This window comes from Carassius gibelio, chromosome B20 (assembly GCF_023724105.1).
Source record: "Carassius gibelio isolate Cgi1373 ecotype wild population from Czech Republic chromosome B20, carGib1.2-hapl.c, whole genome shotgun sequence".
Taxonomy (NCBI): domain Eukaryota; kingdom Metazoa; phylum Chordata; class Actinopteri; order Cypriniformes; family Cyprinidae; genus Carassius; species Carassius gibelio.
In genome coordinates, this window is record NC_068415.1 from 7,723,682 (window position 1) to 7,738,618 (window position 14,937).

The 14,937-nt window shown below is 37.0% G+C and overlaps 1 protein-coding gene across 4 annotated transcripts in view; it reads right to left on the minus strand.

Moving 5' to 3' along the window:
- The window catches only part of adgrg6 (adhesion G protein-coupled receptor G6), a 42,245-nt gene that overhangs the window by 19,702 nt on the left and 7,606 nt on the right, over positions 1-14,937 (minus strand). For 2 of the 4 annotated variants that reach the window (XM_052585692.1, XM_052585693.1), the window contains exons 3-5: positions 11,373-11,726; positions 9,064-9,684; positions 4,562-4,627 (exon numbers count right to left, since the gene is read on the minus strand). In XM_052585692.1, the coding sequence (XP_052441652.1) occupies positions 4,562-4,627; positions 9,064-9,684; positions 11,373-11,726 (1,041 nt within the window). Of the gene's footprint in view, positions 1-1,791; positions 1,834-2,305; positions 2,357-2,485; positions 2,534-2,622; positions 2,683-3,458; positions 3,528-4,561; positions 4,628-6,895; positions 6,938-9,063; positions 9,685-11,372; positions 11,727-14,937 lie in introns of all 4 variants that reach the window. The other 2 variants (XM_052585691.1, XM_052585694.1) reach the window with 2 other exon arrangements.

Here is a 14,937-nt window from a genome sequence, read left to right on the forward strand (position 1 = left end):
GTTCCTCCCGGAGACATGGTGGGAGATGGGATAAATGTCCAGCTGCCGTCTGTCTCCTGTCGCTCTGAGACCTGTGCCAGCTCTGACATAGCCCAGGGTAAACTAAGGTCTGACTGACTGTGTAAATGTTCCTGTTTGCTAACAGCCTGTCTTACAGGCCCGAAAGTCGTGGTGTTGACAGTCGGTACACTTTCTACCTCTAAGAAAGACATGTTATGGGGGATGGCAGTGGCCAAACTTTCATCCAGGGAGTAGGTGGAATCAAAGTCGAACAGGCTGAAGACATCATCATCCAAATCAATGTCGTAAAAAAATGCCTCTGGGCCAAAACCAGATGGGTATTCAAGTATCTCTGTGCTGTTCTTGTCACTATCGCTCAGGACTATTTGGGGAGCTAGTGGTTTGTTCTTACGATTACTATGTGATGGCACCTGGAAAGACTCAAAGTCTTCACTCTGATTGTGAGCGCCTGATTGCCACTGAGGTTTCACCTGGGAATAGGCTGGCCTCATGCTTGTAGAGTCTGTTTTCTTGGCAAAGGGGGCCATTGTAGATGTTTTCGACAAGTGGGATTCATTCGTCATGCTTATTGTCGGATGGGCTGGCGGCTTGGTCAGATGGATTGCGGGACGTTTGTGTGGTCGAGTGACGGCAGCCTCAACTTTCTTCCTCACAGGCCAGATGAGGGGTGTGGAGATGAAGCCGAGTGGTGTTTTGGGGCCCCGGGGAGCGGGAGCAATAAGAGGCCTAGCAGGGGGAGAGCCAGTGGATGGAGTCTCAGCACGAGGAGTAAACCGCAGTAGTGACCACAAAAATGCAGCCCTCTCTTTTTCTGCTCCAGCTCAATTATTCAGAGGATCCCGGATTTGGTAAAAATGAAGAGGTCAGAGCAGGCTATTATTTATCTTTGCAGATATAAAAAATGAAGAGGTCAGAACAGGCTATTATTTATCTTTGTGGATATACAGTACACCATACAACAAATCAATTTACCTGAAAACCAACCTGGGAAAAAAAAAATCTTAAAAAAAAATATAGAAGTTAGAACAATGACTGTTTGAAATAAAGCACAAATATAATCCAGTCATTGACACATTGCTGGTGACTGTGAAGTAGAAAAAAACAGAAACACGGGAGTTCAGGAAATCTGTCTGGAAAGCAATGCTAATGTTAGTGCAGAATAAAGCACAGAAAGATAATATTGCTGAGTGCTATGCACAAAGTAAAAGAACAAGAATGGTAGTTAATTTAGCTTTGCTACAAGCAAGAGAAGAGTAGAGAACTGTTGGTGGGCTGCCAGGAAAGGCTTTAGTTGAACACATTTAGAGAATTTAAGAATATGCGATGAAAGAGAAGATCGAAGGTAAGTGTTTAAAGACTGTTAAGACCTGAAAAAAAAAGAAATAATACAAAAAGCTTTCAAGATTCTGACAGATATATACAGGAGGTAGAAGTCAAGTCCAAATTGAAAAAAATAAAATAAAATAACAAGCTAATCACAGCACACACTTGACAAATAGAGTTAGAATAGTGTTTATTTATACAATCAATTTTGAACATTCTAATATTTGATAAATATACAAACCATGCATAAAAAATGGGTAAGAGGCCTTTTTATTTGCTCCCAGAAACTTTCAGAGCTTTAACAATTAGCCAACTGTTTTAATTTCCGTTCCTATTTAACCAAGCTAGCAGTTCCCATTCTGCCCACACAAATGAAAGTTTAGCAGTGACATCCCCTGGTAAGCACAAGCAAGCCATTTATGACATGAGATAACAGGTTTGGCTTACCAATGGTTTTGCGGTTGGACAGAGTTGAGTTAGTAGCAGCAGCTGCAGATGAATGAATGGATTAAATGACTGATGAATGGTTTAGGTAAATGAACACACACACACACACACACACACACACACAAACACATAGTAAAGCTATGCATGAGGACATGAGACAAAAGTCCATATACTGCCATGCAAATTTGTTCTATTTATTGGGCTTTTTTGTTTTATCTTTGTTGGGCAATGCAAGGCATCTGCCAAAACATTGTTTAACTATTATATATAAAAAAAAAAAAAAAAAAAAAAAAAAAAAAAAACAGGCAACAGCACATTGTGTGTCCAAATGCCACAAACATGTTACATGTATGTAGACTGACAGTACATCAAATAAACATAAATCTGTTAAAATAATCAGATATTGGAAACATACAATCAAATGGATGTAAAAGCAGATCCTAGACAATGTGGAGTAATTTAGTTAATAAAATAGGCATTTGATAATACATCTTTTGTAGAAGTGATGTCTTACCAGGGTTGATGGGTGGAGGGTTAGACTGAATTAAAGGTGATGTAGTTGGTGCTAATGATGGCACACACAGACATGTTATAGGTTTGGTTAGTAAGGCAATATGAAACAGCACACATATGTATATATATATATATATATATATAAATAGCTAAATCTTTGACTCAGTAACTGTTAGCTTACCAGTAGTAGTTGTTGTTGTTTTAGCACTAGTAGTTGATGTGAGTAGAGCTAGCATTGGTACAATGTATTAGTGAGGGCATTTTTCATACCTCATTAAACAGAATATAAAACAGTAGGAAACCTAGATACGTGCTTACCAGAAGTTGTGGTTAGAGGCATGCTAGAAGTAGATGTGTATGAAAGAGTAGTAGTGAGAGCTGATGAAATAAATACAGAGATAATGAACTCTACTGACATGCATCCATCTTTCAAATTATAAAACTAACATCTACTGCTTCATAACATAATTTGAAAAATTTAGATATACATTTGACTTGGAATATAACAGTAGTAAATACAATTTATGTCATAATTTAAACAAAACAAGGTTGAATAAATTATGACATAATTTATATTTTTTAGGGGGGAAACTATCCACAGTTGTATACAGTAAAGTGCCCCATATGGAATCTATTTAAATTTTGACAATAAACTGCATTGTTGCTACATTATTTGATGCTAGAAGGGGGAAAAAAAGATGAAAAGAGAGTGGAAAAGACATTTAAAGGGAATTTATACTTTCTACTAACTTTTAAATCACTTGTAAACTGCAATTGGTATGACAGAAATTTGCATTTCAACCAGACAGACTTTCTTACTTAAAAAAAAAAAAAAAAAAAAAAAAAAAAAAAAAAAAAGAAAATAGGGACATTATCATTAGAGTGCTGTGATTCAACCAATTCATCATATAAAGCAACCATTCTCATTGGCATTTTTTCAAATCTACTTTTGAGCATTAAAAAAATAAACAAAAATGTATTTATTTATTTATAAAGCATTTTTTTTTTTAATGGAACATTACTTTCAAATCTAATACTGATGTTCTTCGAATGAGTTTACCACCACCTGTTCTGCATTAGGCAAAATACATTACCCTTATGAAACAAGAGGAACACAGGCATAAAATGATGAGAAGGCAGATGTGAATGCTTACCATGGGTTTCTGCATTAGTAGGAATGATGTTAGTGGTGGCAAAGGAAGCGGTGGTAACAGTTAATGTTGCTGGTGGCAGGGATGGAAGAAGGGCACACTGGCATTAAATGAAGGTTAGAGTGAAACCAAAAACGCAATTAAAAGCATAGCGTGAGAAGAATATGGAAAAAAAGAGAATAACCAAAAATGAGAAATATGACATGTTGGGCAATAGATTATTGTTATTAACTTCCTTTGTTGAGTCAGACATGTGCATCAAAAAAGGAAAATCTTTTCTTGGTAGTTCTCATGTCTTCCTCACAAATTTCTGTCTGTTTCTACTAGTAATTTTCTAGAAACACCCAATAGGTCAAATTCTATGTAATGAACCATTGTGAAATTTCAAGGAGGCAATTATATAGAAGCTACCCATGATTCTATATAAACTGATATGGATTTCTATGCAAAGATATTTTAGCTCCATCATAGGTTGTTTCTGCACACATGATACATTAAAACAATTATGACGACAACAATAGTTCAGTGACGAATGACATTAATTCAAGTTTATTTCTCAACAAGAAGACTAACTTTATTGATAGAGTGACAAATCTCCAGGCATCTCCACGAATATGCCATTTTTGTACTTCATGGGAATGAATATTATGCAATGAAATTTCAGGAGACCAGTGGGAAAAAAGCATGGGACATTGACCTTTAATGGCCATTACTAAGGACAGGAGGCCTGAGGATTCTCATGGCTCCCAGATGATGATAGACGTTTACTGGCCACCAGTTCAGTTCAGTTCCTTAATGAGCGGAAGGAAAGCTGTTTTTGTTTGTCACGCCTACGCAAGTACTAAGACTTGCCAATTAAGTATTACATATAATTTTCAAGGAAATGGTTGTATTTTAAACTCTTTCATGTGAAAACTAGCAATGAAATTAAGAGACAAAGGATAAATGTCAATCAGCAAAGTCATAAATGAGTCAAAAAGTTAAAGATTTTGATGAGACAATAATTGTTTATAATGAGTCAACTCATTATCTAGAACAATTATCTAAAACATGTTTTGAGGAATGCGTTCAGCATGAAAAGTTATAATTAGGATATTTCTTCCTACCTGGGCAGCCAAGTCCAGAGGAAGCACAACCCGTGGTTCCCGGGGAAAGAGTTGCTATGTCAGTGCCTAAGAAAGATTTGAAAATGCTCATTTGACATTTTATAACAAATGAAATGTTTGAAAAATAAACGGTTCTAAAGTAAAACTAAATAAATAGCCAGCATAAGAATGCCGAGTTCACATTGTGAAAACATATTATATTTAAAATTCAAGAAAGTATCTAATAAATCTTAACGCTGCAAAGAAACACATCTAAAATGAATCAAGTTTGAGATGGACAAACTTGGACATTCCCAAAGCACTGTCAAAAATATTCATTCTCTCTCTTTTGCATCCTTAAATAGAAAATTCTAGTCTACCTTAGGACAAGATTTGGATCGTAAAAGTCTCAAGACATTTCTCAGCACTCCTCTGGGCTTTGACAACGGAATGTGACCTCAGAATGTCCAGACTGGAACTTGAACATCAGCGATTCAAAGGTGGAATTTAATAATTTGCCACAGTTGAATGACAGAAGTGTTCTGCAGGCTGGTTTGATCGAGGCCCAGGAATGCCGCTTCTTCTCAACACAAATCCATTAGGAATGTGTGAAATACCGATTGCATCTTCTTTTGCTTTTCAAATCTTTCCAATTCATCCGTTGACATAAAGCTCAAGCTGTGTCCAAGCAGCATGCTTTAATGCTCGAAGACACCAAATCTGTCAAATAATTTAAAAGCCAGACAATCCGCAAGAGCAAAACCTCAACTTGCAATGCAAATCCATTGGTTAAGCTTTAGTCAATGAAATCCTCATCAGACCATGTCTGAGGATTGGAGAGATGACCAAAAGTCTAGTCAATAAACCTTTTGCACGGACCAAAATGTTAAAGGTTTTCCCAGATCGGTTTGATATTTTCCGCCTTTTAAGAGTCTTGATGGCTAAAGGATTTACTACATGTACATTAAGATGCTATTGGTTCCAACAAAAGCTGATTATTTTTGACATTTTCGAATACAGTGTAACTCCGACTTAACCTCAGAGCACTAGTCACTTGTGAAAAAGATGATTTGATTCAGGTTTCAGGGAGTAATCCATAGCACATCATAGGAATGAAGTAGCAGGATAACTTCAAAAACTCTTTAATTTCTTAACGGAGACGTCATGTTGCGACAACTGCCTAGTGTTATATTGCAGAGTCTCAGATCATCCTGAACTTCAGTGTGTTAAAAGGCAGGTTGAGGGAAAAAAAACCTCAGATGTTCTAAGGATAGGTTCCTCTGCTGTTTACATGCAAGGTGGGATCGCTGTCTCCCACTGGTCTTGTCAAAGGATGAGAGGGAACCACATGAGTAGCCAATGGAAAGACAGGGGAGGACAGCGTTTTAAAAGCATGCTTATTAGTGACAGCATTAGTTTTGCTCCAGGCTATACTTCACGGGCCTCTTGACTTTATGCCAACATCACAAGCACAGCTGGTTGTAACTGAGCAAAGGAAATAGTTATGTGTCATAGGTTCCAGTGTTTAACTGTCTATAGAGGGCTGAGGGGGTCTTGCACTGCTCCTGTCAAGGTCAAAAAAAAAAAAAGGGGGCAAAAAAGCCTTGGAATAGGTCTAGCGCTGAAATGGCAAAAATGAAAGATAAATGAATGGAACAAAATAATTTTTTAACGGGGTAGTTCATTTTTCACCCCCATTTCGTCCCAAACCCGTATTACTACTATCTTTAGCAGAATACCAAAAAGGTACATTTCTAAAAATATTCTGGTCACTCTTTTTAAAAAAACGAAGCTCCAAGATGAAAAAGGCACCATTAAAATATCACAGAGACGTATAATTCATGAACGAATCAGATCTTTTCAGGCTAATCATGTGATCCAGTTCACAATATCAGACTAAGTGATTTATTCTAGAAATAGACAGATCTGGTTCTCATGTTCAAAATAGTTATCAACTCACTAGATTTTAATATTTTCAGTGAATAATAACTTAAAATTCACAAAGCTGATATAGTGACTCCAGATGTGCTGATATTTCTTATGGTGCTTTTGCATTCTTTATGAAGCTTGGAGCATCAGTTTCCATTCACATCAAGAGAAGACAGTAACCAGTGGCATGTTGGAAATTAACCTGTAAATATAAGTATATGCCAAAAAACATCAGCTTTCCAAATGTCCGTCAGTAAGAACATGGGCATTATTCAGCACATTGACTGTAAATACACTATACACTGGGCAAAAAGCATCTATAGGTGCAACCACATGTTGAATGACATTGTGTACACGTCATGCATGACCTTCACAGCTCAAAGCAAGCAATTCTGCACATATTAGGCATGTTAGCAGTACACTCACCACTAGTTGAAGCTGTTAAGTGAATGCAATTTGGGTAACAGACTGCAAAAGAAGATGAGAAATTAGTTGCCTTTAAAGACGACAGTTAGCATAAGCACTTAATTCAAGTTAGCCAATGGCAGCGCTATGTATATAAATTGCATACAGTGTCTATCAAAGCAATTTCATGCTTTGAGATGGACAGATAATTAAAAAGCCTTTGAAAACATTAATTACGGTATATACAAGCAAACCGAGTCCACATTTAAAATCTTGGATTCGACATCCAACTAAAACTTAAGTCAAATAGTTTCAAAGTTTTTGATAAATTACTCAAATAAATGTTAAAAAAAGATTGTGCACCATTTATGAGATAGGCCTATTACTTTTGTGAAATTTGTGATGCACAGGATGGTGGTCAGTCAAGGCTATCATTTTCAGATCATTTGGTCATCAGCAAAAGTAGAAATAATCAAATTTCAATATTCATACATGTTACCATACACAATTGTACCTCTCAAGCAAATTAATTTACTACAAAAAATTACTTTGCAGGCTAAATACAGTATAAATATTTTAGATTCTGCACTAGTTACTTACTTTATAAAAACGCATTTGTGATGCACATGCACAAGATGGACAAAAAAAGCAAAGACAATAAGTATTTTTCAATCAAACTTAGTTTTTACTCACTATTTTAATGTTAATAATAAAATTTGCAATGAAGAAACTGTCAAAAAAGAGACGCATTTTTAGAGCTTTGAAGCCCACTGTATATTAACGTAAAAAGACAATGTGTTGCTAATGATTTGCATATGAGTAGTTATCTAAGGAATCAGTACCCTTTCTGTTCTGATGTCCTCCTGACAAGGAAATACCTTTAACAGGAATCTATATAGGCAATTTAACAGGTTATCCAGAGAAAATAATTCCAACATAACTTCCAAGACTAACCCAAACCAAATGTTCACACAGGACATACAGCTTTATCTGTCTTAGGGCACAGAACACTACTGAGTGAGTTAATGCTTCTGATCTGAGGCGCCATAGTTTAAAGTGACACTTTTTTCCATGGGCTGCTGATGTGCTGGGCATCTAGAGTTTCAAGAACCTAACTAAGTGGAAGAAAGCAGTCCCTGCTGAGGCTTGTTATGCATGTGAGTCATGCCTGCTTTTCCTCTATTCCACTCAAAGCTCATTCCTCAACGCTGAGAGTTGGAGGGCATTTAAAGGACTTTGAAGGACTTTTAAAGCGCTGTCTTAGGTAGCAGAATAAGAAAAGTTTTTAGTTTATCAGAAAGTGTAAAAGAAATGGGTGCCTTTAAATTTGGAATTAACATTCATTTGTTTCAGGAAAGTATCTGGAAACCCTTTAGCTGTATAGCTTTTCCCCCTTGGATTCCAGTGCGATACAATAACATTTATTTATGTAAAATGGAAAACAGCACCTATATATTATTTGTGTGGTTGTATAGACTTAACAAAACAACATTTAGCATGCATCTTTGTTGAATGTGGTCAGTCTGTGACCACCTCTGAATGGTCTATGGTCACTATGGTCTTTTCTGTTGGTTTAAAACTACAGTACAGTGTCTAATAAATACAATTTCCCTTTCTTTCTTATGTATCTGTTTTTGCTTATGTATTTTCAAACACTTTCTACTTAACCAAGTTTACTTCTACATTTTTATATAAGATTTTTTATCTGTGAAATTAATCTGAAATTACTATGATTGAATATCACTAGAAACTAATTTTAGATTTTGGAGTCAAGCGTGTCAACAATTACGTATTACATGAAGTCATGGATGCACATAGCAGAGCAGTGCAAGGTGGCAAATTTTTGTTTATAAAGCATATAACATTACTTTTTCCTTTTTTTTATGTTTGATCATTTCACTAGATAAGATCCTTATTCCTTGTCTGGTATCGTGTAGAGCCCTTTGAATCTGCACTGAAACTTTTGACCTTCAATCGTTTGGTAGCCATTGAAGCCCACTACAAGGGGAATAATCCTGGAATGTTTTCATCAAAAACCTTCATTTCTTTAAAAAAAAAAAAAAAGAAAGATTTAAACATTTTGGATGACATGGGGGTGAGTAAACCATCAGGAAATCAGAATTTGAAAGTGAACTAATCTTTTAATTTATAATAAATCAGCTTCCATAGAACTGAAACCATATACTCACTACAGCTGAGAGTGCTGTCAGTCTGCATATAACTGCCTGGCATAGTCCAGAAGCGATGATCCCAGTCAATGACGTTTCCCTCGACATCACAGGTGAGGACAGACAACTCAGATTTGGGCATGGCGTAATCCCACAATCGGAAATTGTACATGAAGCCATCCAAATTCTGATCATCCACACTGACCGAGCTTGACCCTTTTCCTGCAAGTTCGAGGATTCCCCCACTCGGCAAGGTGCAAACCTGAGAGGCTGCGCAGATTTTGGTTTGATAGATGCCTCCAGAGTACACTGCCACAAGGCCGGTGGCCTTGGTCCAGGTGAGGCAGATGGGCGTCATGCTGGATGTGATGTCTGAGCTGGTAAACAGGTCGTTTACAGAGCAGTAGGAGCCGTCAATGAACAGCTCCATGCCTCTTTCTTTCTTCTGAAATGCCAAAATGGATGTGCCATCAGCATCAGACATGGTAAAGATAGTCTCTGTGCTCTTCTGGGAAGTGCGGGAGATCTCAAAGCACACAGTGAATGCAGTGAGAACAGGAATGAAGACTGAATTGGCCACTCTCACTACATTCTTGCTGCTTTTTGGCATTGTGACCTTCTGGTTCCTCAGTGCCACAGCCACTGCAAGAGTAAAAAACATTAGATCTTAAAATATATGACAAATGCACACACTTAGTTATTATGGAATAGAAAATGGTTCATTCAAACCTTTATGATCTCCAAATTGGTTCAAAAGCACAACACAGACTAAATTCAAATGAGAATCAGCTAATATGGAATAACTGTTCCATTATACACACAAGAGAAAAGAGAAGAGAAACATTAATGTCTGAAATCATCCAAGTTTGTCAGGAACATTATATTAAGTAATCACTCAAAGACAAGCTTCTTAAACTTCTTCTAAACTGGGAAGTCATATTCTTTTTGCACACGTTAAAAAACGCTTTTAAGTCAGATTTGCTGACACATTTCATTTAATTGGTGGAAGTTTGTGTCTGTTGGCCATCTCTTTATAAAAACCACAAGCAATGGAAAAATACACCTCCAGTTGTAATATCAAATCCCTGCACTCTATATTCATGATGCTTTTTGACATAACCAGACATCTGACACTACTGATCACAGAACAAGCAACGGGTTTGCAGTACACTAAACACTAATGAGCTTGATCTCAAAGGTGTTTCATTTCAAACCTGTTTCACTGGGAAGATAATAGAAAATACAGCGTCTAAATCTGTAAGCGACTGGTTACTAATGGGTATCTTCACACCTGTCTGACTTCATAACAAAGGTGTTTTTTTGCAGGTTGTTATTTATTTTAGAGAAGTGTATGCTTTTCCATTGAACATAACTGTGTCCGTCAATTTATACAGGCACCCCTGTCGCCTGATAACGAGCCTACACCTAGAAATTTGTAGTTTTGTTCACAAAAAGAATTACAACCACAAATAAAAACAATGTGTGACTTCCCAAACTCACTCCATGTTTCAAAAACATTCTACTAAAATCATGTCTTCTAGTTAAACCAATATAACAATTTAACATTTTAAGTGAATTGTTTTGACCTCAGAGTTAAAAAAAATAAATAAAAAGAAGTTAACTATTTTACACTTTACCTTAAAGAATGTTCAGATCATTCTGTTCCAAAAACAGACATTCATTTGTTTATGAAAAAGAAGCAAAATCTACTATGCCAGTGGGCATGAAATTAAATATATATTATCTGAAACCTAGCCTTATTAGGTCACAAAATCAAATGAATAAATTAGCATTTTTTTTCTTTCTGAAAAACAAGCAAAAAATAAAAAATATATAAAATTGATTAGAATACTTTACAGGCTGAAAACTCTTGTTGACAGAATTTAGAGAAGTGCTGAATAAATAACTCAATAAAGTGAAATGATTGTGACCGTGGTCATAAGAACATAATGTGATGATAGGGTGAATGGCAAAGCTATATGATGTGAGCAGTTGTGATATGAAATGGAGAAATAGAGTTCAGCAACATAATCTTGATAATACTGCTGTCTGTGACGTCTGATGATTCTTCACTACATTAAAACATTGCTTTCGCTGTCCCGCTTGTGTGGAAAGATTATCTGGTTTTTTTTTTAAGCCGCAAAACATAATCATTGGCATCCAATGAACCATAACAGGATACAATTTTTTTCTTTAATTATACATTATGAAATAAATAAATAATAAATTAAATTATTCCTTAAAGTCAATCATCAATGAAAAAAAGGATAAATTAAAATATCTTAGATAAATAAACATGCTGTGAAGAGCTCGCCATGCAATAAACATACCTTGTTTGTAACTGATATGGAAGCCTTTCTTTTGGACACTAAAGTCTGAGGTAAAGGAAATCTCCATCACATTGCCACTGGAGTTGAGAGTTAGTCCATTGGGTGTTAAGCCGCAAAAGTTGGTATCGCTCGTGCCAGTTTTGATGTCGATGCGGTCATAGATGCAGCCGGATGCTTCCTCGAGCTCAAAATCTAGGAAGGTGATCTGCACTATAAAGCCAGTCGGGGCCTGTATGGTCCACTTGCAGGACTGACTGGGTGGGTAGTCATTGGGGTAGCAGGGGGAGGTAAAAGAGCCCTGGGAGTCAGTGAGCACCACATTGCAGCTGACGCTACTCTGGCAGCTCTGTGCTACTGCAAGCAAACAGGTCACATGTCACTTTAGCTCGCAAAGTACAGAAGTATTAGAAGAGGCCAAGGACAGGAAAGGCTTCAGGTGACAGGAAGATGCGTTTAGACAGCTGTTGGGTTAGTGCATTGACAAGGACAGAACGAAAGGAAGACAGATTTCAAGTTTGATCGAGATCTGGTACGTTACTTTTAGCAGTCCTGGAGCCATTTTCCCATTAAGACAACCTAGAATCTTCAACCATTTCATCGACTTATGACCAACGTCACCAACCATATCCTTTAAGATCCCTCAAGACAACTCTCGGATGTGAAGACTTCAATGGATAAAAAAAAAACTTGACTCAGAGACAATGGCCTCTGTTCATGTAGTCCTGAAAAGCACATAATCAAAAACCACAGCAGTCTTTGGCAAATTGAGCAGCGCTGAGCAATTAAACTTTCTCAAGATGCAGTGGCTTCCTCAGGACAAGTTTGATGTAAGTAAACAAACATTTCTGAGGGTTATATTTCATAACCCATTCCAACAGTCAAAGGACAAACTAATCTCAATGATTTATTATATGTTCTCCAAGTAAATAATACTCCATGAGTTTTTTTCTTTCTGCAGAAACAGTTTTTCATTTACAGTAACAATACTGTTTAGAGCAACCAATTGAATTTTCCTGCATGAAATCTTTAAAGGGGGGGGGGGGGGGGTGAAATGCTATTTCATGCATACTGAGTTTTTTACACTGTCAAAGAGTTGGATTCCCATGCTAAACATTGACAAAGTTTCAAAAATTAAGTTGTGCGTTTGAAGGAGTATTTTTGGAACAAAAATACTCCTTCCGGTTTGTCACAAGTTTCAGAAAGTTTTTTTTTGGGTATGGGTCTGTGTGACGTTAGATGGAGCGGAATTTCCTTATATGGGTCCTGAGGGCACTTCTGCCGGAAGAGCGCGCGCTCCCATAGAGCAGAGCAGAGACATTCACTGATCAGAGCGAGTGCGAAATGTCACAAAAGAAGTGTGTTTTTGGTTGCCAGGGCAAGACAACCCTGCACAGATTACAAAAAAAAAAAAAAAAAACAGCATTAAGGGACCAGTGGATGAAGTTTATTTTTACAGAGCATCAAAGGAGTTGTGCAAGTGTTTTTGTTTGTTCCCTGCATTTCGAAGGTGCTTGTTTTACAGTTTGACGCCGGATTTGCATATCGTTTATTTCTTAAGGATAATGCAGTCCCAACGAAAAAGGGTCACGATCGTGTGTTGGAACCGCATGCGGTGAGTAAAACGGCTTCAAATATCTCTGTGTTGTTAACTTAGCTATCGGCGCGTAAGCACATCAAGTAAACAACATGCGATGTTGGCATAAAACTGCACTTTCCGAATTTACACCTTAAAAAAAAAAGACCACATAAAGTGGAACTTAGTCATTTTCCAAAACCGCTAAGCAAATATATACAGTTTCAATACATACTACATAGAGACGTCCTGCTGTAGTCATTGCTGCTGCTGCTCTCATTCAGTTTCAGCCTCTGGATCTGATTCTGGATCATAAATAAACGGCTGAATCTGACTGTTAGCCATGGTTTGTTTTGGATGATGGTTTTTTTCCTCACGGTAATCTCACAGCTTCCAGACACTCTCAACGCAAAAGCTTACTCGCACTCGTGATTCTTTAGCTCCGCCCACACGTCACACCACCAGACACTCGTGTTTTTCCGGGAAAAAACGGTACAGACTATCTTTCTCTTATAAATATAATAAAACTAAAGATTTTTTGGAGCTTTGAAGGATGCAGTACTACCCTATAGGTACTCAAGATTAACAGGATTTTGAGTGAAAACGAGCATTTCACCCCCCCTCCCTTTAAACTCTTTGCATGAAACATCCCAGAATGAAGGTCCACTAATGGCCATAAATGTGGTAGTTGGATTGAAACTTGCAGGTATAGTCATTGTACCTCAGGAGGAACAGGAAATATGGGAATTGATGGCTCTACACAGATTCCGGGAGGGAGACAATAAAGCACTTTAATGATGAGAACTTCTCTCTATTAGAATTGAAGGATAGAGGGCCTTCACCCTAGAAAGGAAAATGATCTTCCGTTTAAGAGAACACAAACTTAACCACAGAGTTCGCTCTCTTCAGAGACCCGAGTCATTACATGCCTTGTGTTCACCAGAGTGGACAGTTGATATAAAGGCTGAATTTCAGACCACTTACATTTCAATCCAAACTGTCAAGAGGCCAAAACCACACACTTTTCTCCTTTCTGATTCTGGTTAGAAGTGGTCAGACATCTAAAAGCATTCCTAGAATCAAAATGTCTTTTTATAAAAACTACGAATGCACATTTTCACTACTGTTGAAAATTATGAACTTTGTTCACTTTCTAACAAATTTGGTAGGAATCATATCATGTCTAAGACAAAGTCAGGTCCAGACCAAATACACTACAAGGTAAATGTGAATGAGCTTTAAAGGATACAAATTACTAACATACATACTAGCGATATACAAAATTTTTTTATTGCAGAAGTTTTACTGTTTGCCTCAGGTCAAGTTTTATAAATGTACAAAATTAACGTATAATTTCTTAATGGAATAACACTATTAGAAATGTTTGCTTGTGCTTGTTTCCCATACCCCTGTGCCAGCATTCAAGCCAAATTTAAATTAAACTAAATACGTCAAGAAAAGGCAAAATGTGATTAAAATGACTTTACTATGAAGAGTGACTCTAAATTTAATAAAGTATAGCGCATTATGTGTTATGGATGCAAGGCAAAACGATCGTTGGCTGTATTTCTGCAAGTTGTAAACTGTAAAATAATTTAACTAAATAGATTTTATATATGTAACTACCTTATTTTTTATTTTATTTTACGTTGAAAACACCAGCAGGCTCTACAAGCAAAAAACACTTCATAAATGTATAACAGCTCCTTTTTATCGGAACGTAAGCTAATGTTTCTACACATTTGCATTCTCTTGGTCCCTTCTGGAGGATCAAATACATCACACAAATCATAATGTTAGACCAGCCTGAGCTGGGTCACTACAAAACCCACCACTAAGAAGACCCCATCGACACACCTGGGACAGAAAACGGTGGAAAATTCATATTAGTTGTCCAGCAAAAACAAGTAAAGAGGTGAGGGGAAAAAAGATAATTCTTTCCGCCATCATGCCTGGGGTTTAAACAAGCAAGGAATGGGATCAGCTTTTGAC